Source organism: Melospiza melodia, chromosome 6, assembly GCF_035770615.1.
Source record: "Melospiza melodia melodia isolate bMelMel2 chromosome 6, bMelMel2.pri, whole genome shotgun sequence".
Classification (NCBI taxonomy): Eukaryota; Metazoa; Chordata; class Aves; order Passeriformes; family Passerellidae; genus Melospiza; species Melospiza melodia.
In genome coordinates, this window is record NC_086199.1 from 3,817,228 (window position 1) to 3,842,426 (window position 25,199).

Genomic DNA, 25,199 nt, shown 5'->3' on the forward strand with positions numbered 1-25,199 from the left:
CACAACCTGGTGCTTGAAGAAGGCGTCAGAGCTCTTAATTTCTCAGTCTCAAGGTTGTTTATTGTTCCTTATCTATAAAATTCTTTCTCCTGTCCTGCTGAGGTCCATTCAGTAAGACAGTCCAGGCACTCTGCCCCCGGGGCAGTGTTATGTTTTTGTACTAAAGCCTACGTGTACAATGTTTACAATTACTTCCCAATATCCATCACCTATGTTAGACAGTGAGCTTCTACTCTAAACCAATCTGTAAGTGCCAATATCACAGCAGAAGATGGAAGCCAAGAAGAAGAAGGAGAAATGTGACAGTGGTCACAAGGGTTTTTGAGGTGAAGAGAGAGGCGAGAATGTTGACTTCATGTTCAGAAGGCTTGATTTATTATTTTATTATATATATTGCATTATGACTATGCTAAAAAGAAATAGAAGGAAAAGCTCTCAGAAGGAAAAGCTAAGCTAAGAATAGAAAAGAGTGAATAACAAAGGTCTGTGTCCTGGCAGAAAGCGAGAACAGCTCTGCTGTGAGTGGTCAGTAAATCCAAACATCCACAAGAGACCAATCATGGATCCACCTGTTGCGTTCCACAGCAGCAGATAACCATTGTTTACACTTTGTTGCTGAAACTTCTCAGCTTCAGCAGGAAAAATCCTAACAAAAGAATTTTAAGGAAAAGATGTCTGTGGCAGAGAAAGGCTGGATACGCCCAGATCCCTCCATCTTTCCCCCCTGAATCCCCATTCTAAAAACCCCCAAAAAATCTATTTTTTCACCCTGTGATAAATTCACTGTCATTCTACTTAATTTGTCATGGCTTGCAGGTCTTCATCTAAGGTTGGTAACTTGCTCCATGGGTCATAACCAAACCCACAGGTGTTTGGGCTCTGTGCCAGGGTCTCTGAGCTCCCTGGCAGGGGTCTGGCTGCTCAGCACAGCCAGAGGGATGTCCTGGGTGCTGACAATTTGTTTCCCTTTTGCTGTCCCTTCCCAGGAGCTGGTGGCAGAGAAGGAGAGGAACGGTTTGCTCACGGCCAAGATGCGCGAGCGCATCAACGCGCTGGAGAAGGAGCACGGCACCTTCCAGAGCAAGATCCACGTCAGCTACCAGGAGTCTCAGCAGATGAAGATGAAGGTAAATGCTCTGCCAAAACTCCTGGGGCTGGTGCTCATGCATAACTGCTGAGAAATTGCTGCAAAACTTTGTGGTGGATTCCTGGTTTGAAGCAAAGGGAGTTCTCACAGGTGTGCAAAGCCCAGTGCTGGCCAGGCAGCTGCTCCCTGATCTGGTGACTTTTCCTTCCTGGTGTTCTGCTGAAATGTTACTCAATTAAAGTGTGAAGTCTAATTGAAATACTCAGCTTAAGGGAGCCACTAATGCTGATGATCATTTACCAGCAGATAAATGTCCCTAAGATTACAGTACAGAGTGACAGCATAGCATAATACACATGAAATATCAGTGCCTGAGGGAGTGCTTTGCTGGAAGTATTTGCAGAGCAGCCACTTTTATTTTTTTAAGACCCTTGTTACTTTCTATTGTAGTTGCTTTATAATGGAGTGACCTCAGAAGGGTTTGTTTCATCAGATTTAAAAGTTTAACTTAGATTTTTCCAAGGAAAATGGCCCATCTTATGCTTATATTTCATTCTAGTCATTCTGTCCTGTGTGGCTGTCACAGCATTAAGCCCAACATGTGAACTTCCTAACTTGAAATTTGTATCTTCTGTCATGGCCCTTTGGAGAGCAGCATCTCTGCAGTTTTGGAGCAGAAGAAACTTCTTTAGAACCTGTGTGGATAACTGGACAAGGAGAGGGCCTTGCTGCTGGCTGGGAAGGGGGAAGGAGACGTGGGCACAACTGGGAGACTTCAGCAAATACTGCTGTCCCAGGCTGAGCTGGAGAAAGGAAATAGAAAAGATCCAGTGCTCTGGTCCTGCTCCCTCTGCTGATGTGCTGCAGCATGGCAGAGGAGCTGGAAATGGTCACAGCTTCCAGCTGGGTGGGGTTTGTGCCCCTGCTTCTCTTGGGATCTTGGCATTAAAAAACAAAACAGGCAAAGAAAAGAACCCCCCAAAAATGTCCAAAGCCCAGCTTGTTACGTTTGGGGCAGAACTGGAGGTGGTGCCCTACAAGGGACTGCTCCCTGCTGCTGGGTTGTTACACAAACATTTATTTGGATTTTTCTGGTGTGAAAAAGGCTCACTGATGAATCATCCACTTGATGAAACTGGGTCCTGGAATGGTGTCAGCCATATCTGCAGGCTGGCACTGATAAAGGAACACTGTTGTGTGTGCTCAAGGATTTTCAGAGCTGGGCTCCAAGACCAGCTCTGCTGTCTCTGCATATGCAGAGTCCATTTTTTTCTTTAAATCCTGTCTTTTGACATTGTTCACACTAGTCTGAACCTGGGTTATCAGGACTTCTTTCTGCCTTAGCTTTGGAACCTTGCTAAAAATCAGAATATTAGATGAGGACTGCCTTTTGTAGTTTGCATGCTGTAATCTGTGTATTATTTGTTTCTTTTTACTTTTCCTTGTTTGTTGAAAGGAACAGCAAACAAATTATCTAATGATAATTCACAGCATGTTTGTTTTATTTCCCTTTGGAAAAGGGATATATTGGTATCCAGTTATTGATAAATATCTCAGGTTATGTAGCTGAGCCATTGGTATTCTGAGTAACACTTATGTAGCCTTTTAAACCATAAAAAAGCTTGCCTGATAAATAGGTTGATGCACTGATATAAAAGGAAACCTGAGCTTTGATATGAGCACAAGGGTCTCAGTAGCACAGTTTAATTTAACAACTGGTGTGTGAGGAAGGAACAAAGCTCCCCCTCTCCCAAAAAACCCACTTAGTTTTATTTACTGAAATTATTGTGATATCTTCCCTACTTGTACAAGCTGGTTTCTTTTGTTTTTATTGCTCCTTAGCTTAATCTTTCCCAGAACTGATCTTTCTTTCCCCATCAGTTCCAGCAGCTCCGTGAGCAGATGGAGGCAGAGATAAGCCACCTGAAGCAGGAAAATGGTATCCTGAGAGATGCTGTCAGCACTTCCACCAATCAAATGGAGAGCAAGTATGTTGGCAGCTCTTTGGAGCTCTGTGTGCTTTTGAGCCTCCCCTGAAGAGCTGTTCTGGCTTCTGCTTCTTTTGTTTCCAAGTCCTTGGCTGTCTCTGAATTAGTGGTTAAGCTGGGAACACAAATATTTTGGGGCTGGACAGGTAGCTGGTGGTGTTTGCATTGAGCCAAGGCTTTCAGAACAAATATTTGCATTTTTTTTCAACTTGAAGCCTGAGCTTTTAGGCTGTGCTGCTGAGGATTTAAGAGAAAGAGGTGCAGCAGTGCTCAGGCACCTCTGGTGTTTTTGGCAGGGTGTGAATCCTTCCCCTGGGGCTTTAGGAGAGGTGCTGGTTGTGGCCTCTTGGGAGAACAGCAGCTCTAAACTTACATATCAATACCCTGCAGGTACTGATGCTGCTGGGGTGGCACTTGGATTTATTTGCTGGTGTTGCAAATGGTTGGAAAAACAAAATTTGTCTTTTGGGAGTTATGGCTTGGGCTGCCCCCGAGCTGGCAGGGAGGATTTTGTGCATTGTGCAGGTAAAAGCTGAGCACCCTGGTTAAGGTGTGTAGAAGACAAAACTGACACAGTATCCTCTCTCTGATATTTATTACTGAATGTCAAGTGCTCAGAGAAGAGTGTGGAGCTCTCATTTTAGGTGTCCTGTTCATTTAAATGAAGCACCATTATCTTGCAGATAGTTATCCTGAAAAGGCTTTAATTCAAGCAAACCTGAGATAAAATTGAAATGCTTTTTACTTGCTTAGGCACAAAGGGGAACCTCTTAAAATTCTTCCCTTGGGCTGAACAAATGCATCTTCTCTCCCAGCTGAGAAAGTGCATCAGATACCTCCATCAGTTAATAGTCAGGTCAAGGCCAGGAGGCAACAAATATTCTGAAGGAATGTGTGCAGTTAGTCCAGGAGGAACAGTCCTCAACCAGAAAGGATCAATAATCCTTTATAGGAAAAGAATGTGAATTTCAATGTGAGACCTTTCCTTATGCTGAGCCTCTTTAGCTGACATCAGCCTGCCCAAATCTTGCCAGGCAGCTTGCAGACCTCTTCCAGGAGCTGCTGCTTGTGGCTCCTTGCTCACCTTGAATTCCTGACCCTGCCTTGTGGCTGCTGACCTGTGCTGCTCACCTGGACCAATGGTTCTGCTGCCATGCACGGCCAGGAGTACCTGACCCTCATCCCTTTCTAGGATAAAACCATCTCAGAGGGGGAAAACACCCCAAACCCGCCCTTTGGTTGCAAATGCATGACTTGCTGTTGACATTTGAGTAGCAAACCTGTGGCAATGTTTATTTGTTTGTCTGTTTGTCTGCAGGCAGTCAGCAGAGCTGAACAAGCTGCGCCAGGACTACGCCAGGCTGATGAATGAGCTGGGGGAGAAGAGCAGCAAACTGCAGCAAGAGGAGCTCCAGAAGAAGAATGCAGAGCAGGCAGTGGCTCAGCTCAAGGTGCCGGGGGTTGGCTCTGCCTCAGGCTGTGCTCAGGGTTTTGTGTGAGCTGGGATGTGAGGCGGGTGGGAATTGCTTGAGCTGCTTGTTTCAGATGGGCTCAGCCAGCCCAGGGCTTTGTTCAATGGTTTTATTCAGTGCACTGGGTTGTGAGTGATTACAGACCTCCCTGAGAAGTGAAACTTACCTTCCAGGTAAATATCTTTTCAACATCACCAGTTAAGCTTTTTATTTTGCTTTCTGTGAGAGCACAAGTCCAACAGGAGTTGGTACTTCAGAGCCATTCATCCAGATACCACTGTCCTTGTGTGGTTTTCATTTGAAGCTACGTTTATTTATTACATTTATTTTAAAATGCATTTATTTTAAAATGCATTTATTTTAAAATGCATTTATTTTAAAATGCATTTATTTTAGAGTGCATTTATTTTAGAATGCATTTTGCTTAAATGTATTTAAAAATAAATACACTTTTTAAAGAGTTAAATTAACTTAATTCCTAATTTTAAAATATAAATTAATAAAATAAATTAATACAATAAATATACTTTTAAAAGAATTAAATTGTAAGTGGACAGGCTTCTCGATAAATCTCTTTCTATTTCTTTGGAAGAAAAAGTATTTTGATTTTTTTTTTTAAGAAGAGAAAGTGTTTTCAGATGAGAATGTCAATCCAGAGCTCTCATGATTTCCTTAATATTTCCAATTAAATTTTACATACCAGAAGTTCTCCCTGCCTTTTGCCCTGGCAGGTGGAGAATTGGTATCTAGAGTTGAGATGTTTTAATTACTGAATGCAGATTTATGTGATGCTTGGCTGGTCTGGCTTCTGGTATTAATTCTGAACTATCAGGGCAAGGATGCTACATTTTCATATTGCAGAAACCATTCTGTTAAGAGCCTATAATGAAATCCTGTTCACAATTTGCCTTTCAAATTAATAGGCTGAACTAGTCTAGGAGGAGGATTACAGAGCACTCTGTCTCTCTGATGTGCCCTAATGGAAACAAGAAACAATTTCACTTCATTGCCATATGTTTTGGGACTAGCACTGAGGAGATGCACTCTGAATGCTTCAGAAAGAAATGAAAGGTAAAGAAATTAATTACATTCTTCTCATCAACTCTTTCTTCAATGTGAAGGTCCAACAGCAGGAAGCAGAGAGAAGATGGGAAGAAATCCAGGCTTATCTCAGGAAAAGAACAGCAGAACATGAGGCAGCACAACAAGGCAAGTATCACAAAATTCCCAAACAATTCTTACTGCAGTGAACTGGCTGTTGCCATTTGTAAAAAAAGGGGCATTACTGAGTAAATGTCTTAAATAAAGCTCAGGTGAAGCCAGCCCTGCTTCAGCACCCCTGGGGAAAGTGGTTTGGGATTCCAGGTAGTCTGAGTGCTGATGGGGGAGCTGGGCCTTGGAGTGAGGTTCCTAATCAGCCTCCCCATTTACAGTGAAAATTATTTCCCCCAAAGTTAAATATTGACTTCTGAATTAAAATCCTGACATTTCTGCTACAGATGTGCAGAATAAGCTTGTGGCCAAAGACAATGAAATCCAGAGCTTGCACAGTAAACTTACTGATACAATGGTGTCAAAACAGCAGCTGGAGCAGAGGATGCTGCAGTTATTGGAGGCTGAGCAAAAGAGAGCTACTGAGGAGGACTCCATGCAAATGCAGGTGCAGGTAGTATTCCTCAAGTGTTTTAAGGGGTTGGGGTTTTCCCTTTCACTCTGTGTCTGTGGAAACACAGAAATATCTCTGAAATTCTGCTTTAGTGAGGCTTCCCCACTGAATAAAGGGTGAAAAAACTCTGTTTATGGAGTGAGACCTTGTGTGTGGTGATTTGAGGAGGTGTGGGGTCACCTCACACTTGGGGCAAGTCAGGAAAAGGTGCTGAGCCCATTTCTGAAGCTGTGAAATGATCCATGGTGTGGGGAGCAGCAAACCTTTGATTTCTGTGTGATCTCCTTCCTCCTGGCATCGGGTGGTGAGAGGCAGCATGGGCATAACCTTTGAGGGCTTCAGGGAAACCAGATGGGTCATGGTGGAGCAGGGAATGTTTTTCCTTGATACAGAACAGGTTCTGGTGCTTCCACTCCAACTGGTTGGTTGTAGTGGGGAGAAAAAAAAAAAAAACAACCAGCATCTTTTGTAAAGTGTCTGACATGTAAATGCTGAACTGTTCTTACTAACATAATCATGGCTAAAAGCTAATCCTGGCAAAAGTGGAGTAGCTGCAGATCTCAGCCTGCTTTTCTTTCTGTGCTCTTTTACAAGGAGCTGATAGAGCAGAATGATGCTTTGAATGCTCAGCTTCAGAAGTTTCATTCACAAATGGCAGCCCAGGTACAGCATGTTCTCAGACTTCCTTTTGTAGTCATGACTTGTGAACTTTCATTCAAAGTAAGACTTTTTGTAGCTGGGTATGAGATATAATGCTGAAAGCAGAGACTTGTTAGCATCCTCTTTTCTAATGTTCTTTAAACTGTTTTAAAACTTTAAGCTTCTTTTTTTTGGGGGGGAAAATCCATTTATTTCCTCCCATAATGGCTTTCATTTATAACTAAAGGGTATGGTACCTTTTTCAATGGTTTTTGTCCTGTAGCTTTGCATGTCTACAATTCTGTCTCGTGGTTCTTTTGGTCTTTCTGCAGTCCTCCTGTCAACCACCTGATCGTGCTTTTTCCCTTGTGGTAGCTCTGTTCATTTTAATGCTGATTTCTGTGCAGAAGCAGAAAAGAAAAAAAAAATCACACCAAAACCCCACCAAACCTGCACAATACCTTTCTCAGTTATTTTAATGTTTTAAATTTTGGTTTAACTAGTTTCTTACAGACATTATTTCTGTTGTAAACACTGTGTAAAGCCTCAGGATCACTGGAGTTGCCTCCACATAGAGGAAGGTCACAGAAATCAGCTCAGAAAGGCTTTGGGGGCACAAGTGGAGGCTGTTCCTATGCAGTTGGATGCTTCCTTCTTTTAATCATGGATGTGCTTGATGGAATTTGATTAAATTCAACATCAGGCTGAAAATCTGGCTTTGCTTGAAGTGCTTTAACCCACTGGGTGGGGAGAGCAGTGAGGGAAGAGCCATTTTAGATTTCCAGCATCTTCATGGCCTGCTCCTCTCATCCCTTTAAGGGCTTTGGAAATAAATTCCAAGGGAAATTTGACTTTTTGGCTGTGAGTTACACAGGGAGGATGCTGGAGGTGTGTGTTTTCTCCAGGTAGCCTCAGCTGGCCATGAAAATTTAGGGATGTTTTTCCACCATGCATAGTGGGGGTGAAAATAACACTTTGGAGAGGGGAATTGGGGTTGCATCCTGCTCTGGATATCAGGGATGATGAAACTCCTTTAGTTGTTAGAAGGGTCTGGAATTGTGAGCATGGAAATTCTGCTACAGTTTGCAGAGGTCCCTTCACATGCAGTGTGGTGGGTCTGTCTTGCCCTGTTGTGTGTGACAGCCTAGGGACAGGTAACAGGCTTTTTCCAGAGGGGAAAATGCCACTTGCTGAATTTGTGGTGCTGTTTCTGTTCACTACACAAGTCCTGATGCACTGGGCAGGATTTCCCTTTTTTCCTTTTTTTTTTTTTTTTTTTCCCTTTTTTTTTTTTTTTCCTCTTTTTTTCCCTTCCTCCCCTTTTTTCCCTTCCTCCCCTTTTTTTTCTTCCCCTCTTTTTTCTCCCCTTTTTTTTCCACCCCCTTTTTCTTCCCTTTTTTCATTTCCCTTTTCTCCCTCTTCTCCTTTTTTTCTTCTCCTTTTTTTCTTCTCCTTTTTTTCTTCTCCTTTTTTTCTTCTCCTTTTTTTCTTCTCCTTTTTTTCTTCTCCTTTTTTTTCTTTTTTTTTCTTCTCCTTTTTTTTCTTCTCCTTTTTTTTTCTCCTTTTTTTTTTCTTCTCCTTTTTTTCTTCTCCTTTTTTTCTGTTTTTCCCTTTTTTTTCCTTACTTTTAAAATTTATCTTTTTTTTTAAATTTAAGTGGTTTGTCAGCAGAATATCCCATAAAACACTCAGTTCCTAGGAGGGGAAGTACTGGTGAGCCTGTGGCTTGTTTGAATCTAGTGAAGGACAAATTCTAGGGGTCGTTTTTCCCTTCATGTTGCACCAGGCCAGAGGGGAAGGGCCATTCCTATGTGCTGGTATTCCTTCAATGTTCCTTAGCCAGGAAATATTTGGAAGCATCCTGTGCCAGTTTCAAATAACCTGACAAATGCTATTCCTGGCTCAGTGAAGATGGGGATTCTTTGACTTGCTTTACTTCCAGTTATTTGTTTTTATTTTTGTCTTTCCCTCCTGCAGACCTCAGCTTCAGTCCTGGCAGAAGAACTTCACAAAGTGTGAGCATCCATTTCCTCTGGGATTTTGGGATTTGGGAGGTGTTGCTGCCACCTTCCCTTCATTCATGTGCAGAGCATAGGGGAGGCACTGCTGAAGGAGATCTTGCTGTCTCTGCTTTTAACTCCTCATGAGACTGCCTTGGGAGCTGGGAAACAGCTTCCTACAGACTTCCCTTCCCTGTCTGGCCTCAGGTTTGGAGTTTTGCTGTAGCTCTGAGCCCCAGAGCAAGCAGCATCTCCTGTGTTGTTGGTCCCTGCCTGTGCAGGAATGTGCGTGACCGTGAGAATTGTTATTTGGGCTGTGGGGCTGTGCCAGGAGGCTTCTCCCTCTGGGACACGGGCTGCTGCTTGTGTTTCAGAGCTAGGGAATGTCTCATAAAATTTTTTGGCAGGCAGACAGCATTTAAAAGGGAAAAGCTTTTGGACCCAAAGTGTACAGTCAGCAGGATTTGGAGCAGGAGCTGGGCTGAAGGGCCAGGGTGTGTTTTGGGTTTAGCCTGATGCTTCCTGCACCATTTCCATCCACATCTTCTGTGCTGATCTGTCTCTGTTTCCCCCTTGTGCAGGATTGCAGAGAAGGACAAACAGATCAAGCAGATGGAGGACTCATTAGGCAATGAACGTGCCAACTTAACCAGCAAGGAGGAAGAGCTCAAGGTACAATAAAAGCTGTGCAAATGCCAGCTGAGCTGGCTGCATGTACAAAATGCAGCCCCCAAGGCTGCTGTCCTTGGGTCTAGAAACAGCCTTTTCAGCTACAGGTCTGCTCTGTTAGGCAAGGCCAGTGCTGGGTGCTGGAAAAGCTGTTGATAAGGAAACTTGAGGATATTCCTTCAAAAAATCCCCTGAAACTTCACTCTGGAGAGTGAAAGACACTGTGTATGAACTGTAAATACATTTATTTTTTTCCTTCCTTCAGGTCTTACAGAATATGAACCTCTCCCTGAAATCAGAAGTACAGAAGTTACAGGCTGTGACAAATGAACAGGTGAAACAGTTGTTTTGCTTTTCCTCCCTTCCAATACCTGTTCTGTCATAAATACAAATGCAGATCTGTTGGCTTTAAGCAAGCTCAGCTTAAGCACCTTAATGGTGTGAGGCTTCCGGCTTGGGCTCAGATCTGATTCCCTGCAGTTCTTATTGCTGCTGGGAGCCCTAATTCTTCCCCCTCCTTCACCAGCAGAGTCTTGTACTTGGATATCCAAATTACTGAAGCGTTTTGCTTGGTTGGTTTAGATTTTCAGGCATGCAGAGTGCAGGACAGGAGTGAGCACAGCTGTCTGTGAATATGCAGGCCTGGAATTTGCATACAAGATTCATAAACATACCCCCAAAAAAACCCCAAATCCCACAGCTCCCCCTGCCTCACCACAGAGATGTTTTTAGAGCCAAACAAAATGCTGTCCCTGTGTTGCTGTTATGTGGCCTGTTCATTACAGAAGTGGAAATGAAGTGTTTAATTAGAGATAATCCCAGTTGTCAAATGAATCTCTTGGAGATGGTTTTCCCTTTGTATAATTGCATGCTTGTGGATTGGTGCTGTAAAAGTGCATGAAGACAAACTTACCCCTTTCACTCTTGATTTCAGTCATGTGCTGGGAGGCCAAATGACTTGTTCTAGCTTTTTAATATTGTGGAATGAAAGGTTGATTGAATCATGTGATGTATCCTAAGTCTGTGTTAATCCTCTTTATAATCTAGGCTGCTGCTGCACATGAGCTGGAAAGGATGCAGAAAAGGTAAATAGCTCTGGGATTTGATAAACAATGTTTAACAGTCTTTTATGTTCTTTTTAGTAATGCTTTTTGTAAGACTTGGATGGGGAAATGTGTTTAACTGTTCTGCTCTGTCTCAGCATTCACATGAAAGATGACAAAATAAGAACTCTTGAAGATCAGCTTCGAGAAGAACTCGCTGAGATTTCAAACACAAAAGAAGAATTCAAGGTAAGATACAGAACAGGTGGTTTTGTGCTGGTTTTCAGTAAGTTTTCCAGTCTCCAGAGGTTGTGGAGCAAGTGCAGAACAGTGAAATTAAACTGACTTTTGGGTGTTTAAATAAATTACAATGTTGTGTTTGTAAGGCAGGAGCAATGTGGGGTGTCACAGCAGAGTGAGAGGTGGGATGACACAAGTTAAATGCAGTTTCTGAGTTGTGGAGAGAGAGGGCTTTGAGTTCTGTGAGAGGAGGTTGGACAGTAAAAACTGTTGTGATTTCCCTGCATTCCACCTGCAAATGTGCCTTTCAAGGCCTTGGTGCTTTTGTTTGGAGCTTTTGCTGCTTGGATGATCATGCCAAGCCTCTGTTTTCTGTCAGGCAGATGTGAAAATGCTTATTTTAACTCTGCCTCTTCCCACATTTGCTCGTGAGGCTGCAGCTCAGCTGCTGCAGCTTTTGTTCTGACATCTGGGGTCTGCACAGCAAAGCTGCTGCTTGTGTCTGGGTGGTGTGTGCAGAGAGCAGCTTCATTGCTCCTTGCCCTCTGCCACCTTGGCCTTTTTCTTGTGAACCTGGGCTCTTAGAAACAGAGAGAGAGGTGCTGACTCCGTCCCCTGAACTCCTCTAAAGCCTGTGGTGGGTGCTGCTGCTCCTCTGATGTTCCTGGTGTGAGGTCAGTCCCTCTGAAGCTGCCACTGTCACCTTGGTGAGTTTGCTAGTGAGGAACAGAGCAAGTGGGCAGTGGCAGAGGCAGGATGCTTTTGTAGGAGAAGCCTCTGGAGTCTCCTGGAGCTCTTTGAAGCAGGCAGTAAACTTGATTTTTGTATTTAAGTGCCACTTTCAAAGAGGTTTTGATGAGAGTCCCTTGCCAAGGCTCTGTAGTTTCTATAAGCTGTCAGAGGAGAAGAGGGAAGAAATTTATTCAATTAATAAAATAGGAAACAGAGTACAATTTCAGCTGATTTTTTGGAATAAAGCTGTTGATTGTGTGCTGGGTCACAGGTGCATAACCAGTGTGGGAAGAGGTGGCAGGCTGGGGGAAGTGGGCAAGCCTCAAGTTAGTGCCACTCTCAGGGCTTTGTGTGGTGGAACATTATAAATGGTAGTGAGGGGAAAATGAATGTGGGAAGAAATAGGAGCATCCTTTTAGTGTGATGGTTTCTGTAGTAGCTGTTCCCAGGAAAAAGGCCTTAGAGGTGTTGTGAATGGTTATGTGCTGTAATCAGTTCAGTGCTAAAGGAATGGCAGAAATCACCTGCAGGCAGTTTCAGCAGCTCTTGGGAGGTGAACAGAGAGCTGAATGCAGATCATCAGCATTGTGATGGTGCAGAAATCCACAGTGTGCTCCCAGCATGAAGATTATTGCACTGCTGCCCTCTCCTTCCTCCTCTCTTTGATCCCAAACAGAAACCAGACCAGTGCTGGTCTAAATGCTTCCACCTAAGGAAGTGCTGCTTTTTTCCCAGGCACATGAAAGAGGGAAAAGCCAGGTTCAAACCAGAGCAGTGCATTTAATCCTCACTGTTGCTGTCCTTTCCTGCTTGTGTTTTCCCTGTGAGATTTTGGGGGTTTTGCAGAGCACATGTCATGCTTTTCACTTTTGTAAAGCACCGAGCAAGTCTTTAAAAAGACCAAAAAAAAAAACCAATAATAGAGGAAGATTTAAGAACACTGTCTGTTAAGGGCTGCTGTGACCATTGTATGGAGCAGGAATGCAGGAGGAGAGGCAGAGTCTGTCTGTCCTTCCCATCCACCTCTTCCCAGGTGTGGGAGCTGTGCAAACCTCTCTGTGCTGCACTGCCAGGTCCTTGCTGTGCGCTGAGGCAGCTGAAGGGAACTCAGAAAGGGGATCTGGGATGATTTGCTTCACCAGATGAGGGTTTTGTAAGAGGCAGTTATTAAATCTTGACACAATGCTGGTGCTGCTTTAGGAGGAAAATGTGGTTTTTTTCTGAGCTTCTCACATTTGGTACTGTCTGATTCTCTGCCAGGAAATAAAGATGGGAACAGCTGAATTTCTCATGGGACATAAGGACAATACTTTTGTCCTTAATACAGAAAAGCAAGACAGAGAAGGAAAGGGCTCTTTGTAGTCGTGAAGCTTCCAAAGAACTCTCTGTAATTACTTCTGTGCTATTTAATTGCCTTTTTGCCATTATGGAAAGGCTGTATTTAGGCTCTGCAGTTCTGAACTGATAAAATGCTCAATTTTCTTCCAGGTTCTGAAGGATCAAAACACAGCTCTGCAAGCTGAAGTTCAGAAGCTGCAGACTCTCCTGTCTGAGCAGGTACAACCAGTGTTTGCTGAGCTTTTATCAAATATCTTCTGTGCTTTTAATTTCTTCAATGTTTTTTCTTAACCTGGCTGCAGGCTGAGCTGGTTGATGTCAAAACCTGATGCTTTTTTAGGTATTTTCTCTTCTGTGCAGGGTCAAGTAAGGCAGTTGTGACTGTCTTGTAGACCTAGTCAGGAGTGTCCAAACAAAATCTGGATTTTTTTTTTTTTTCCCACTCCTGAAGACTTAAATAGCTTAACACAAGCAAGAACTTATTTCTGCAACCACTCTGACCCTTGGAAGTAGAAAACTTTACATTGTGATGTCTTTTGCCTCCTGCTCTGTGTTTTTGCCCATGGCTCACCTGCTCACAGGGTGCTGCAGCTTCAAAGCTGTTGTGTTGTTGAGCTCCATCTCCTTTGGGATGTTCTCTGGGAGAGCCCATATGAACATCCCTGACTTTGCACCATTGTGGAATGACAAAAAATCCTGAAACACTGAAATAAGACTGACAGGAAACTTCTGCTGTACTCCTGCTAGTCAGGAGCTCCCTTTTGGAGCTGCTCCCTTTCCTCTGGTGGAGAACCAGACCTGCAGCCCCTGCTCCCCTGGCCTGGCTGACCTGGTGTCCTGCCTGAAGGACTGAGGTGATTCTGCTGGGAAGCTGGTTTATGTTTCCCACCTGGTCTCTCACAGTGTGGTGGTGTTGAGGAATTGTAAATGTTCTGCTGAGTGAGGCTCAGGTGGAGCTTGTGGTTCTGATAAATGCTCAAAATTTTTCAGGTACTGAGCTGGCTGCAAGTCCAGCAGTGTAAAACCATCAAGGCATTTGGGCTGGATCTGTCTCTCCCCTGAAAGATTGATTTTTTTCCAGCATCAGTTTTAGACACATATACCATGAGGACTTTCTCTCCCTACTTTGTTTTCCTTTCTGGATTAGTGTTGTAACCAAGCTTCTGGTTAAGTTGGTGCTTTCCAATTATTTGTTTTTTAAATCCCAAACCTTTATTGATCCAATTAATGATGGCCCTATTCTTTTTTTTTTTCTTCATAGACAAACAAAGACTTGATAGAGCAGATGGAAAAAAGGTAAGAAACTTTGTTTTGAATCAGAAGCTAAAATAAAGATTTGGTGGGTGTAAGATTACTGTTGATAGCTAACTGCCTTCGAAGTTAAATTCTCTTTTTTCCTAATTTTCACTCTTGCTTTTTCAGCATGAGAGAGAGGGATGATAAAATCAAGACAGTTGAAGAGCTGCTTGAGGCAGGACTCATCCAGGTGGCTACTAAGGAGGAGGAGCTGAAGGTAAAATCCCTCTTATGATCTTTTCATGGGGAAACAGAGATTAAGTGCTCTTATGCAAGGTGAATGTTGGAGTGCTCATAGTTCAGTGTGAATTCCTTCTGAACAGGAAACACCTGTGAAGATGAGGTTGAAACCTTTTCTATAAGACAGACTAAGCATGAGCATCAGTGGAGTAGAATAAATAAATAAGTAGAGTATAAGTAAATAAAGCTTCTCTCTGCTTAGTCTAGGGCAGATTTTGCTAAAAAGCCCTTTGGGATAATGGGAATATATTTCTAGAGCTGTACCTTTGATTTAATCCCCAACAAACCTCCCTTTAGGAAAGGGTGTTTTGTAAGGACTTGGTATTATAAAACTCCAGGTTTTTTGTCTTAGTTGATAATTATTCTGATATTGATAATTAATCTGAAGGGTTAAGTGGATTATGAACTAGTGGCATTTCTGGGATGGTGATAAAGTTATTTCCTTCCTGTTTATTCATAAAGAAGGCAGTGATGAGAAGCCTGGAGAGGCAATACAGGAATCCCTGTCTGTTAGGAGCTGGCTCTTGCTGGAATGCTGTGTCCACCTGGGCACAGCCAAGACAATGTTCTTCCCTTTCTTAAGGTGCCTGAATTCCAGGGCCATATCACCCCATAGATTCCTTTAGGCTGAAAAACCCTCTGAGATCAAGTCCAGCCATTCCCAGCACTGCCAAACCACATCCCCAAGTGCCACACCCACGTGGCTTTTAAATCCCTCCAGGGATGGTGGGATTCTGCAAGTTATTTGTTTGAAATAATATTTTGCAATTTTTTAATGATGCTGACAGTGGTGTTTAGATTATGTGATTTTTATTCTTGTAGTGCCATTCAAAGGCATCTTTGAATTCTTACATATTTTGGATGTTATTATTGACTCTAGAGTAGGATGTAGACTGTTAAAGTCTATGGTGTTATATAATTTTTATTTGTATTCCCAGAGTGGTGAGAAGTCTGTCTGTGGGAGAATCCAAATATTATGTAAATACAAATAAATAAATGGGCTGTACAAAAGATGGGCTGTAACATGATTTGTTGCATTTGTTTTTCTGACCTCTCTGCTCAGTTACAGCACTCCCACCTTGCCCTAATTTCCTGTAGATTAGTGTCCACTCCAAGTTATTAATGGTGAATAATTAGTCTGTTGAATACTTTGACTCCAACACCTGCAGAGGGGGGTCTCTTCCAGACTTTCAAAGTCTTTCACTTATTCTAAAAGGAATTGCTTTTCTGTCAAGCTTAACACTTTTTTCCCCCACAAATGAGGCTTTCATTATCTCTGTGTCTGCTTTCAAAGGCCCTGAGAACGGAGAATTCATCTCTGAGAAAAGAACTTCAAAGCCTGCAAATTCAGCAATCAGAGCAGGTAGTACTTTTCATCTAAAACTTTTATTACACCTAAACTAAATCTGAAAGAATCTTGCTGTGGTTGCAGAAGTCAAGGGAAGAAGGTGGAGTTGCCTTTGAAGCCTGTTGGCAAAGCATCCTGTTTGCTTTCGGTGTTGGTCTGGGAGCTGATGCTTCTGTCAAATCTTTGCTTTGCAGAAGTGTCAGAAGCAGGGCAGATGTTGAGGATGCAGGCAGTGCTGCCTGGGCTTGGTTTGAGTTTGAGGGCTTGGAACACAAACCCTGTGAGGAAGCCCTGAGGGAGCTGGGGGTGCTCAGCCTGGAGAAAAGGAGACTCAGGGCTGCCCCCATCACTCTGCACAGCCCCTGAAAGGTGCCTGTGCTCAGCTGGGGCTGGGCTCTGTCTGCAGCAGCACTGACACACCCAGAGCACACAGCCTCAGGCTGCACCAAGGGAAATACAGGGTGGAGAGCAGGGAAAAGTGTTTTACAGAAAGGGTGAGAAAGTTCTGGAGGAGCAGCCTCCCAAGGAGGGTTAGAATAACTCACAATTCCAGCACCTTGCCTGCATTTCTTTGGTGTCAGCCCATGAGGAAGCCCAGGGAAGGAGCCTGGTGGTGGAGCTGAGCAGGAGCAGCCTCCCAGGGCAGCCAAGGGGCAGCAGCACCTCCCTCCCTCCCTCCTGGACACCCAGGCACCCTCTGCCAGCTCTGCTTTACAAAGGCAGGAGCACAAAAAGCTCCTGGATCAGGAATGCTACAAATCCCATCCTCAGCAGGTGAAAGGCAGCTCTGACACTCCTCAGTGAGTGCTGCAGTACCCAGTTCAGACCCAAATCTGCATCAGCTTCCTTAAAAAGTTCAGTGTCTTGAGCTTATCCAACCTTCAGCTGACTCTGGGTTATTTGACTTTATCTACAACTCCTGAAAGGTGAAGGTGGCTGCACTCAGCTGGGGCTGGGCTCTGTCTGCAGCAGCACTGACACACCCAGAGCACACAGCCTCCAGCTGCACCAAGGGAAATACAGGCTGGATATCAGGGAAAAGTGTTTTACAGAAAGGATGATAAAGTTCTGGAATGGAGAGGGGAGGTGGTGCAGTCCCCATCCCTGGGTGTGTTTAACAAAGCCTGGATGTGGCACTGGGTGCCAGGGCTGAGTTGAGGGGTTGGGACTGGGATGGACTCAATGATTCTGTGAATTCTGTGAGTTTGCCATGCTCTGAAATGGTTTGGATCTCCTTTTGCAGAAGCCTGGAGCAGCAGGCATGGCTGGCAGGCAGCTTGTACTGCCTCAGCTTTGTGATGAGTGTTTGAGCTTGCCAGTGTCAACCCACACTCTGCAGGTGTCACTTGTCCCCCTTGTCCTTGTGTCTGCTCGGTGACACTGTCACAGTGTTGTCACTCCTGATGTGCTGGTCAGGAAGGGCCTGTCCCTGACACCAGCTATGCTTGGACACCTCAGGAGGGCAATTAGCTCCTAGAAAATCCTGTCTGGAAGAGGGCAGGCACAGTGACCCTGTGGAGATGTGCAGCAATGTCAGGATTAGAGGGCAGCTGATGAAATGATGGTCCTGAACCTCACCCTCTCCTGCTAAAGGTGGTGTGGGTTTGCTTTTGTTTTCCTGGAACTTGCAGCAGGCTTAGTATTACTGCTTTGCCAGCAGCTGGAGACTGATTTTCTCAGGAGCAGCCAGATAAATAAAATATTAGGCTGCTACATAGTTTATCCAGCTCTCTGTCCTCAGCCCTCAACATTCACAGATTGTTTTGCTCTGTTCTGTTTTTCCTAAGATGAAGCTCTGTTTTTAACAGGTTTCCTTCCAATCACTGGTGGAGGAACTGCAGAAAGTGTAAGTTACTACACAGATTTAATTTCTGATTAATCCTCTCTGCCTTTATTCCATGACTACAAGTGTATTGCTTCCCTGAAATAATTGGCTTTTGGCTGGGTGAAGTGTGTGTGTGGCAGGAAGCATTTCCATTTTTGAAACATGTCACACCAGATCAATACCTGCTGAAAATGCAGTTGCTGCTCTGCTAAGCAGTTAATTTCATAAACCTGGCTTTGACTAGGTGAGGAATTGCTCTGATTTGTCAGATAATAATTTTTGTTCAGTAGGCACTTGAAAAAGGGTGGGATTGTCCCCTGTGTGTTTTAAGTTGATAAATACTTTGCTGGTATGTCCAGTGAAGGCTGATTTTAAGTGTGTGTCATTCCAGGCACTCTTGATATCTTAATTTGCATTTTTTGACTGTGATAGTTTTGATTAAGCATGTGTACTGCTGGTCATATAAAGCCCAGCTGATTCTGCTGGGCTTTATATGACCAGCAGAATCACTAGTCTCAGTCTTATTCTCCCTATTTGTTCCTCCTGCCTGGTCCCACTGTGGATCCCTGAGGCTGGTGTTGGGATGTGATGTGATAGCAGAGCCAAATTCTGTTTATTTGCTTGAGCAGCACATTTTTTTCAACCAGCTTCTGTTGTTTCTTTTCTCTTTTTAAGGATCCATGAGAAGGATGGAAAAATAAAATCAGTGGAAGAACTCCTACAAGCTGAAATCCTAAAAGTAGCAAGCAAGGAGAAGACTGTTCAGGTATCTGTGTGCAATCCCTGCAGTTCTTTTGTGTGTTGGTGCCACAACCACATCTGTCTGTTACTGCATGGCATTCTACAGTGATCAATCTGTAGCATCCATTTTTGTGGTGTTTTTGTGTTTCCATTGTCCAACCCTGTCTTGTTTTGTCATTGAAAAGGCTTTGACACAGGAAATAGAGGCTCTGAAAGAAGAAGTAGGAAATTCCCAGCTTGAGATGGAAAAACAGGTAAAATACTTTAGTGGCAGCAGTGTGAACCAGCCTTGCCTTGGATGTGCTGCTCACTGTTTCTGTTCTAGTGTGTTCTGTTTCACTGGTGAATGTCCTTGGGTAAGGAACTTTTTCATGCTGGAGCTACACTGTTCTTGGATATAAAACCATAAAAATGTAGGATAATTAATGATATCCTTCAGAAACCACACACCTCTGGAAGCCTGAGCTTTTTGGGCTTTTTAGTATAAAATTTGGCAATAATTGCTATAGCTTAATGCATTGCAACATCAGTTCTGCCTGGGCACACTGTCCCTGTAGTAAACATGAAACCCTGGGGCATCCTTGGGGGTGACAACTTGGAAATCTCAGGTGCTGAATTTTCTGCTCCTGTCTGGCCTTCTTGTGTTGCTGCAGCAATACTATAGGCCCAGGTAAACCCAAGACTGTTCATTTTTTTTCCCCAGTGCCCCAAAAGAGTTCAATCTTGGCACAGTCAGTTTTACTTTAGCTGTCAGGAATGCAGGGATGGAGGAGAATGGGCTTTTTTGGCACGATTGCTGTCTGGCATCCAAAGCAAGGGAAGCCCACGTTTCCTCAGGGAGCCCATTCTGCAGGCAGCTCAATCCATTGTGCTGTCAGGAAATGTGCTTGTTTGTGTGGGTTGTGATTTTGGTCTGCACTCTTTTCAGTCCCTTTAGCTACATTCCAACATGTCACCCCCTGCTCAGTGTTAGAGTTTTGTCCTTTTTAGGCAAAGCTTCACAGAATTGTGTTTCTGCCTTGGGCTTTTCCTCCAAAGCAAATTTCCAGGAACTGAGGGGGTTGTTTGTGTGTATTTCCTTCCCTGGAACTGTCAGAGCCCAGAAAAAAATGCAGTTTAGGTTTGCTGTTTCTGGAATGCTCTGTGAGGGATGCTTGCTCCAAAGGTGATGTGTCTGTGCACCTTTTGGTCTCCTGCAAGCAGAAGGGAGATTTTTGGGAATGTCTGAAACTCCTGCTTGTGTTGTGGTAGAGGATTGGCAGATAACCACTGTCAGGCTTTCACACAGCATTCAAAAGCAACATTCCCACTAAATCTTACATCTTCAATCCACATTCAGCCTAAGAGTGGGAAATTAAGGGAGTGCTGACTTTTCAGAGAGCACCCAAAGCTCTCAGTGGCCAGGGATGGTCTCTGTGGCTGGAGCTGCAGTTGACAGTGGGGTGGTGGTCACACTCACACTCTGCTTCTTCCTCTGTGTCTCCTGTGGGCCTGCTTGTTGTTCCCATTTGCACTGTTTCCTTTGCTGCTCTGGAAGTCACATTTTGAATGTGGGGAATGTAAATAGTTGGAGACACTTGGTGCCTTGTAATTAAAAAAAGTGCATTTATGCTTACTGCAGCAAATGGTGCCTCTTTTGAAAAGTGTCTGATAATTTTCCTCTGTGTTTCTTCATAGAGCAATTTTTAGTATTTATGTGCATTGAACTGAAGTGTTGATTATTTTCTTTAGGTGACAATAACATCCCAAGTCAAAGAACTTCAGACTCTGTAAGTGCAGTTGTTAATTCTGGTTTGCCCTGTGCACCCCTTACTGACCCCTTAAATTCAAGTCAGGATGGAGGGATGTGGGCAAGGCATGGTGTGAGACCTGCTTGGGTAACACCTGAGCTGTAGGGGTGGGGAAATGATCAGTCAGGCCCTTATATCCCCAGCTGGGGAGGGGCAGGGAAATATATTTGGATGAGTGGAGCACAGATTTGTGAAACCTCTGCAATGTGTCAGCACAGAGTTTGCTTTCACCTAATGAGCAGTGCCACTGATCAAGGGCATCTCCTGCTAACCCAGGCTGGGGTGGAAGTGCTCACACATTGGTTTTTAGTAGGTGAACTGTGCTTGTGCCTTTGATCACAGATTCTGCCTTTGTTAGGTGCTGTAAGTCACAGGATGTTTTATTTCCAGGTGGATGAAAGAGCAAAGGGTTTATGCTGTGTTTGTCTGTGTTCAATGGCACAGGTTGAAGGGGAAGGAAAAGCAGGTGAAAACCATGGAGGCCTTATTGGAAGAGAAGGAGAAAGAGATTGTTAAGAAAGGAGAATGTCTGCAGGTAAGCTGCTTTAATATTCTGAAGGGAAATAAGTTCTGTTGCAGCTTGTTGGGCTGGGAAAAATAAAGCCACACTTGTAACTTTGCTTTTTATCTATCCAAAGGGTCAGAAGGATACAATTGCACAATTAACCAGTAAAGTGCAGGAGCTGGAACAACAGAACCTGCAACAACTCCAACAGGTACAGCCTGCAGAGTGGATGTGGTTTGGGAGTGCTGCTTGGTTGAACAGGAAGCTGTTTTTTCTCCTCTACCTCACACAGAGGATTTGCATTGGCTTCAACTTAGAGATGTTTTAAATCCAACTTGACTAAGCTGTTTATAATGCAGAGAGCCCACTAGTTCAGCTGTGTTCATCCAGAACAGGTTTTACATGGCTGTCAGGTTCTGGGAGGTTTTAACTGGGATGATGCTGTGCATAAAGAGGAGCTTTGGTGGTCTGAAAGCCTTGGAGCTCACAGACAGCCCCAGCTGTGTCCCAGCCACCTCCTTGCCAGGCTGGAGCAGCATCTCTGCAGGGCTCTGGTCATGCAGGAGCTTTGGCTGTAACTGAATGTAGCAGCATCTCTTGAAGTGGTCAGGCTGTGCTGTGACTCCTTCCTGCCTTTCCCTGGGCTGGAATATTTTGGCTTTTGATTTCTTGCACTGGACTTGAGAGCAGACAAGTGGACAACCTCGAAGCCAGGTGTTACTTAATGGAAGAATTTTTCCGATAAGGTGCTATTCTGGCTCAGTTTGGATTTTTGTTGATGGTAAAAGGAGGAGGCTGAGTTGGACTTTTATTTTGGGTGGATGTCTAGACACAGGCATTTATCCCAGGGGGAAGATGGAATGGAGAGCAATTGGCTGGTGTGAAGTTTGGGATGCTTGGTGTAAGCTCTGTTTCTGAAATCCATTATGTGATTAGATGTTCTTGGAACAACGCCTGATGCAAAATTCCTGGTATTTCTTTGGAAAGTGTCTTGCAAGCTGTGTGCTGCTGTTCATTTGAAAACTGTGCCATCAAAATGAGACTGGGAATTACTTTTTCAGGTGCCTGCTGCATCCCAAGTCCAGGACGTGGAGAACCTGTGAGTATGCAGAGTAGCACTTCCCTCAGGTGCCTGCTGGGAATATGCACTGAGTTTATCTCCAGCTGAAATGTTTGAATTGCTGTCAGGAATTTCACGGGCTTTGCTAAAATAAGCTGTTAGTGCTGGTGGCTGCTGCCATGCCTGGAGTCCCTGCCCTGAGCTGCTCTCACACTGGGAGTGTGCACCCAGGGCTCTGTTAACCACTGGAATTGCTGCTGCTGCTCATGTCTGGTGCTAATTCCTCCTGCTGTTCAGCATGTTGGAGGCTGCAGTGCCTGTGGCTCAGTCGGTGGCAGCAGCGAACAGATCTGGTTTGTGCCATTTTCAGGCTGAGATGCAATAGCCAATTCAAAACTCCTGTTTTATGGAGAAATGCTGCCAGACTTTCCTCTGCTTTGTCTGGCTGCTCCAAGGCAGAGGAAGGTTGTATGAGACTGTGCCAGGAGGGGATCTGTCTGCAGAGCAGCTCCTGGGCTGTGCTGCTCTCCCAGCAGAGCTCGGGCACAGCCTGTGTGTGGTACCTGAGGCAGCCTCAACACACAAAATGTATTTCTCTCCTGCTGCACAAACTGCCCCACTGTGAGTGGCTGTCCCTTCTTAGCATAAATTCTTTAGCATTTTTCCCCCTACTTTAACCCTTTCTCCTTACTGTCTAAACCATCTCTGCAGGTTGAAAGGGGAAGAAGAACAAATGAAGAAGTTGAAAGCTTTGGTGGAAGAAAAAGAGAGAGAAATTGCAAACCAAGTCAAACAGTTACAGGTAAAGTTTTGACAGAAACACCTTATCTTGAGGAGTGTGTATCTATATATATACAGAGTGTGTATATATGTGAGTGTATATCTCTCTATATAAATTATAATATCTCTATTTATACATATACATATCTATACATATACATATCTATTTATACATATATTGCCTTTTTTCTTTCAACAGGACGTGCAAAAAGAAAATGAAACTTTCAAAGCTCAAATACAAGAATTAAAGCAGGAGAACTGCAAACAGGTACAGCTTCCAATTGCAGTGTTACTGAGTGAAGTCAAAAGTGGGTGGTGGTAGCTTGCCTGGATGGCATAGAAAACCAAGATTTGTGTTGCCCATGGAAATCTAGGGGCACCTTTGGAGTTGGGTTGCACTGAGCCAGCTTTTCTGGCTGTTGCATATCTGCTCCTGCTTCCTTTTATCATATGGATTTGCAGCCTTATGCTCTTTCTTATGCTGTGTTCCTGGCCAGAGGGGGCTGCACAGGATTCCCTCAAGGGCCCAGAGTGCAGCAGTGCCTGTGAACAAGGCAGATCCTGGTCTCTGCTGCTGCTCTGCTCCTAACACATCTCTGATCTCTTTGTAGGCATCTCTGGCTGTCCAAAGCGAGGAGCTTCTACAAGTGTGAGTACTGCCAGGTTGCTGAATGCATTAGAGAATTGATTCAGTTCACTTAATTGCTCAGGAAATCTAGAAATAAATGCCAAATGTACAATATCAGACTATGTGAAGTGGCCAGTAAAAAAGAAATAAATTAAATTACTTTCTCATAGAAGTTGAGCATGGGAGATTCTGCTCACACTGTAATCCTCAGGTGTAATCTCCTGCAGACAGACAGTGCTGGCAATATGTTGTGCCCACCATAGAAGCAAGCCTTGATTGATGTTATTTTGAATGCATGCCAGCTCAGCTTATGGCTGAAGAGTTAAATGTTGGTGTTTCAAGCAAAAGTCACAGGCTTTTTTCTTGGAACTTCAGCTTAGCAGAGAGTTGTTCCTATTACAAAATCATCTGGAAATCTCTTCCAGGGAAAACCTCACGGGTAAAAGTGTATTATAATGTGGGGCTGAAGCACATTAAATAACTAAATGGTAGCTAATGCTATATTGTGCTAAGCAAATTGCCACTGTCATGCATTTTTAGCTGGCTGAATTATTTTGTCTTTCAAGTTAAATGACTTATAAATTGTGGATTAGGTGCTTGAGAGGGAACACTCTCATCCAGCAGGCAGTGCCTGTTCTGTGGTGTTGTACTGGCGTGGGCTGGCTGACTCTACCCTCAGCTAATGTGTTGCCTTTCCGTGGCCCTGCTAAATGTGTGCAGCTGCCTGTTGTAGGCAAACAACAGCTTTACAATGGGTTTGCTCAGGCTGAGTGCTTCAGGGAGCAGTGGGAAGCAGAAAATGCTGCCAAGTCAGTGAAAACAGCTTTTCAGAGAGCTGAAAAGGGAAGGCAAGTTAGTGTGTGGGAAAGGGTGTCAGTGCTTCGCTGGGAATTTCTTCAATGTCTCCTGACTTGTTTGTGGTTCCCTTTGTTAATTCAGGGTTGCAGGCAAAGAGAAGGAAATTGCCAATCTCCAGAGCGAGCTCGCCTCTCAGAGAAATGCTTTTGAGCAGCAGAGGAAAAAGAACAACGTAAGGAAATTCTTTCCCCACCACTCCAGAAAAAACCCCCAAAACAACCAAACGTGTGTTCCCAGCACTCCTTGAGGCCTGGGGCATTTTGCAGAGAGTGTTTCTGACAGCTGTACGGTGTCCCTGGGTGCTCCTTTCCTCTTGGGAGTGACTCAGCACACCTGACTTCACTGCTCAGAGTTGTGCCAGCTCCTGGATTTGTTGATTGGATGAGAGGAAGGAGATTTGCTAAGGGACACATCCCACAGCAAGTTCTTGGATTTGGATTCAAGCCTGGTTAACCCAGTTCAGAACCATGTCCTTTGCCAAGGGCAGGGAGGGTGGGAGGAGCAAAGGGGCTGAGCTCTGACAGAGTTCTGGTCCTTGTGTGGGGACATGGGGCAGGAATCACCTTCAGGGTGCTCAGATCTGGCTCTTCCCATTCCTGAGAGTGGCTAATCCTGATTTTCCAAAGGAAGTGAAGGACTGAGCCTTCCTGCACAGCAGCTGCTGATGGTGCAGTCTGGGTTCTTTGTAGATGGAATTAAAGATTGTATCTTCCATCACAGAGCTGTGGAGTTACTTCCTTGTAATGCATTACCTGTGCTGGGCAGGGGAGTGTTATCTTTTAAGTTATATGGAAGAAGTTAAAATAGAGGGTCTTTATCTCACCTGTCTCTCTTTGATACCCTGTAAAATCCAATGAGTACCAGGCAATAAGCTTTGTTTCTTAATAGTCAGACAATCTAAGGAAAATACTGAGAACTTTTGAGCAAGGAGTGCTGTTTAAGAGCTGAAATAAAGTAGAGAGAAAGAGGCTAAATAGTCTCAGCAGACAGAGGAACTGGAAAGGTGAAACAGAAAGTTTGTTTCCTGCAGAATCACAAGGTCTGAATATTCTTTGTGCTGCAGGCAAAGTCTGGCTGCTGCTAAAGGCAGACCAGGCCTGTAGATCCCAGCTTTTTCTCAGTTTTATCCAATGTTGTGTTTATATCCTGTGAACAGCCCTTGGGATTGTGGGCTAATAGAAGTGGTGAAGTTAAAATTAGTGTAGGTGCTTGCTAGGCTTTTGATGAATTCAAAATGCAACCTTTCCAAAATAA

At 44.1% G+C, this 25,199-nt stretch overlaps 1 protein-coding gene across 12 annotated transcripts in view; it reads left to right on the plus strand.

Moving 5' to 3' along the window:
• Window positions 1–25,199, plus strand: part of KTN1 (kinectin 1) — a 57,259-nt gene that overhangs the window by 12,730 nt on the left and 19,330 nt on the right. For 6 of the 12 annotated variants that reach the window (XM_063159693.1, XM_063159697.1, XM_063159698.1 and 3 more), the window contains exons 6-31: window positions 987–1,127; window positions 2,969–3,075; window positions 4,394–4,526; window positions 5,669–5,756; window positions 6,047–6,213; window positions 6,808–6,876; window positions 8,830–8,867; window positions 9,434–9,524; window positions 9,787–9,855; window positions 10,569–10,606; window positions 10,723–10,813; window positions 13,025–13,093; window positions 14,136–14,170; window positions 14,297–14,387; window positions 15,705–15,773; window positions 17,567–17,604; window positions 18,259–18,349; window positions 18,510–18,578; window positions 20,056–20,093; window positions 20,559–20,649; window positions 20,753–20,830; window positions 21,681–21,718; window positions 22,391–22,481; window positions 22,659–22,727; window positions 23,071–23,108; window positions 24,027–24,117. In XM_063159693.1, the coding sequence (XP_063015763.1) occupies window positions 987–1,127; window positions 2,969–3,075; window positions 4,394–4,526; window positions 5,669–5,756; window positions 6,047–6,213; window positions 6,808–6,876; window positions 8,830–8,867; window positions 9,434–9,524; window positions 9,787–9,855; window positions 10,569–10,606; window positions 10,723–10,813; window positions 13,025–13,093; window positions 14,136–14,170; window positions 14,297–14,387; window positions 15,705–15,773; window positions 17,567–17,604; window positions 18,259–18,349; window positions 18,510–18,578; window positions 20,056–20,093; window positions 20,559–20,649; window positions 20,753–20,830; window positions 21,681–21,718; window positions 22,391–22,481; window positions 22,659–22,727; window positions 23,071–23,108; window positions 24,027–24,117 (2,028 nt within the window). The remainder of the gene's footprint in view (window positions 1–986; window positions 1,128–2,968; window positions 3,076–4,393; window positions 4,527–5,668; window positions 5,757–6,046; window positions 6,214–6,807; window positions 6,877–8,829; window positions 8,868–9,433; window positions 9,525–9,786; window positions 9,856–10,568; window positions 10,607–10,722; window positions 10,814–13,024; window positions 13,094–14,135; window positions 14,171–14,296; window positions 14,388–15,704; window positions 15,774–17,566; window positions 17,605–18,258; window positions 18,350–18,509; window positions 18,579–20,055; window positions 20,094–20,558; window positions 20,650–20,752; window positions 20,831–21,680; window positions 21,719–22,390; window positions 22,482–22,658; window positions 22,728–23,070; window positions 23,109–24,026; window positions 24,118–25,199) is intronic. The other 6 variants (XM_063159695.1, XM_063159702.1, XM_063159704.1 and 3 more) reach the window with 2 other exon arrangements.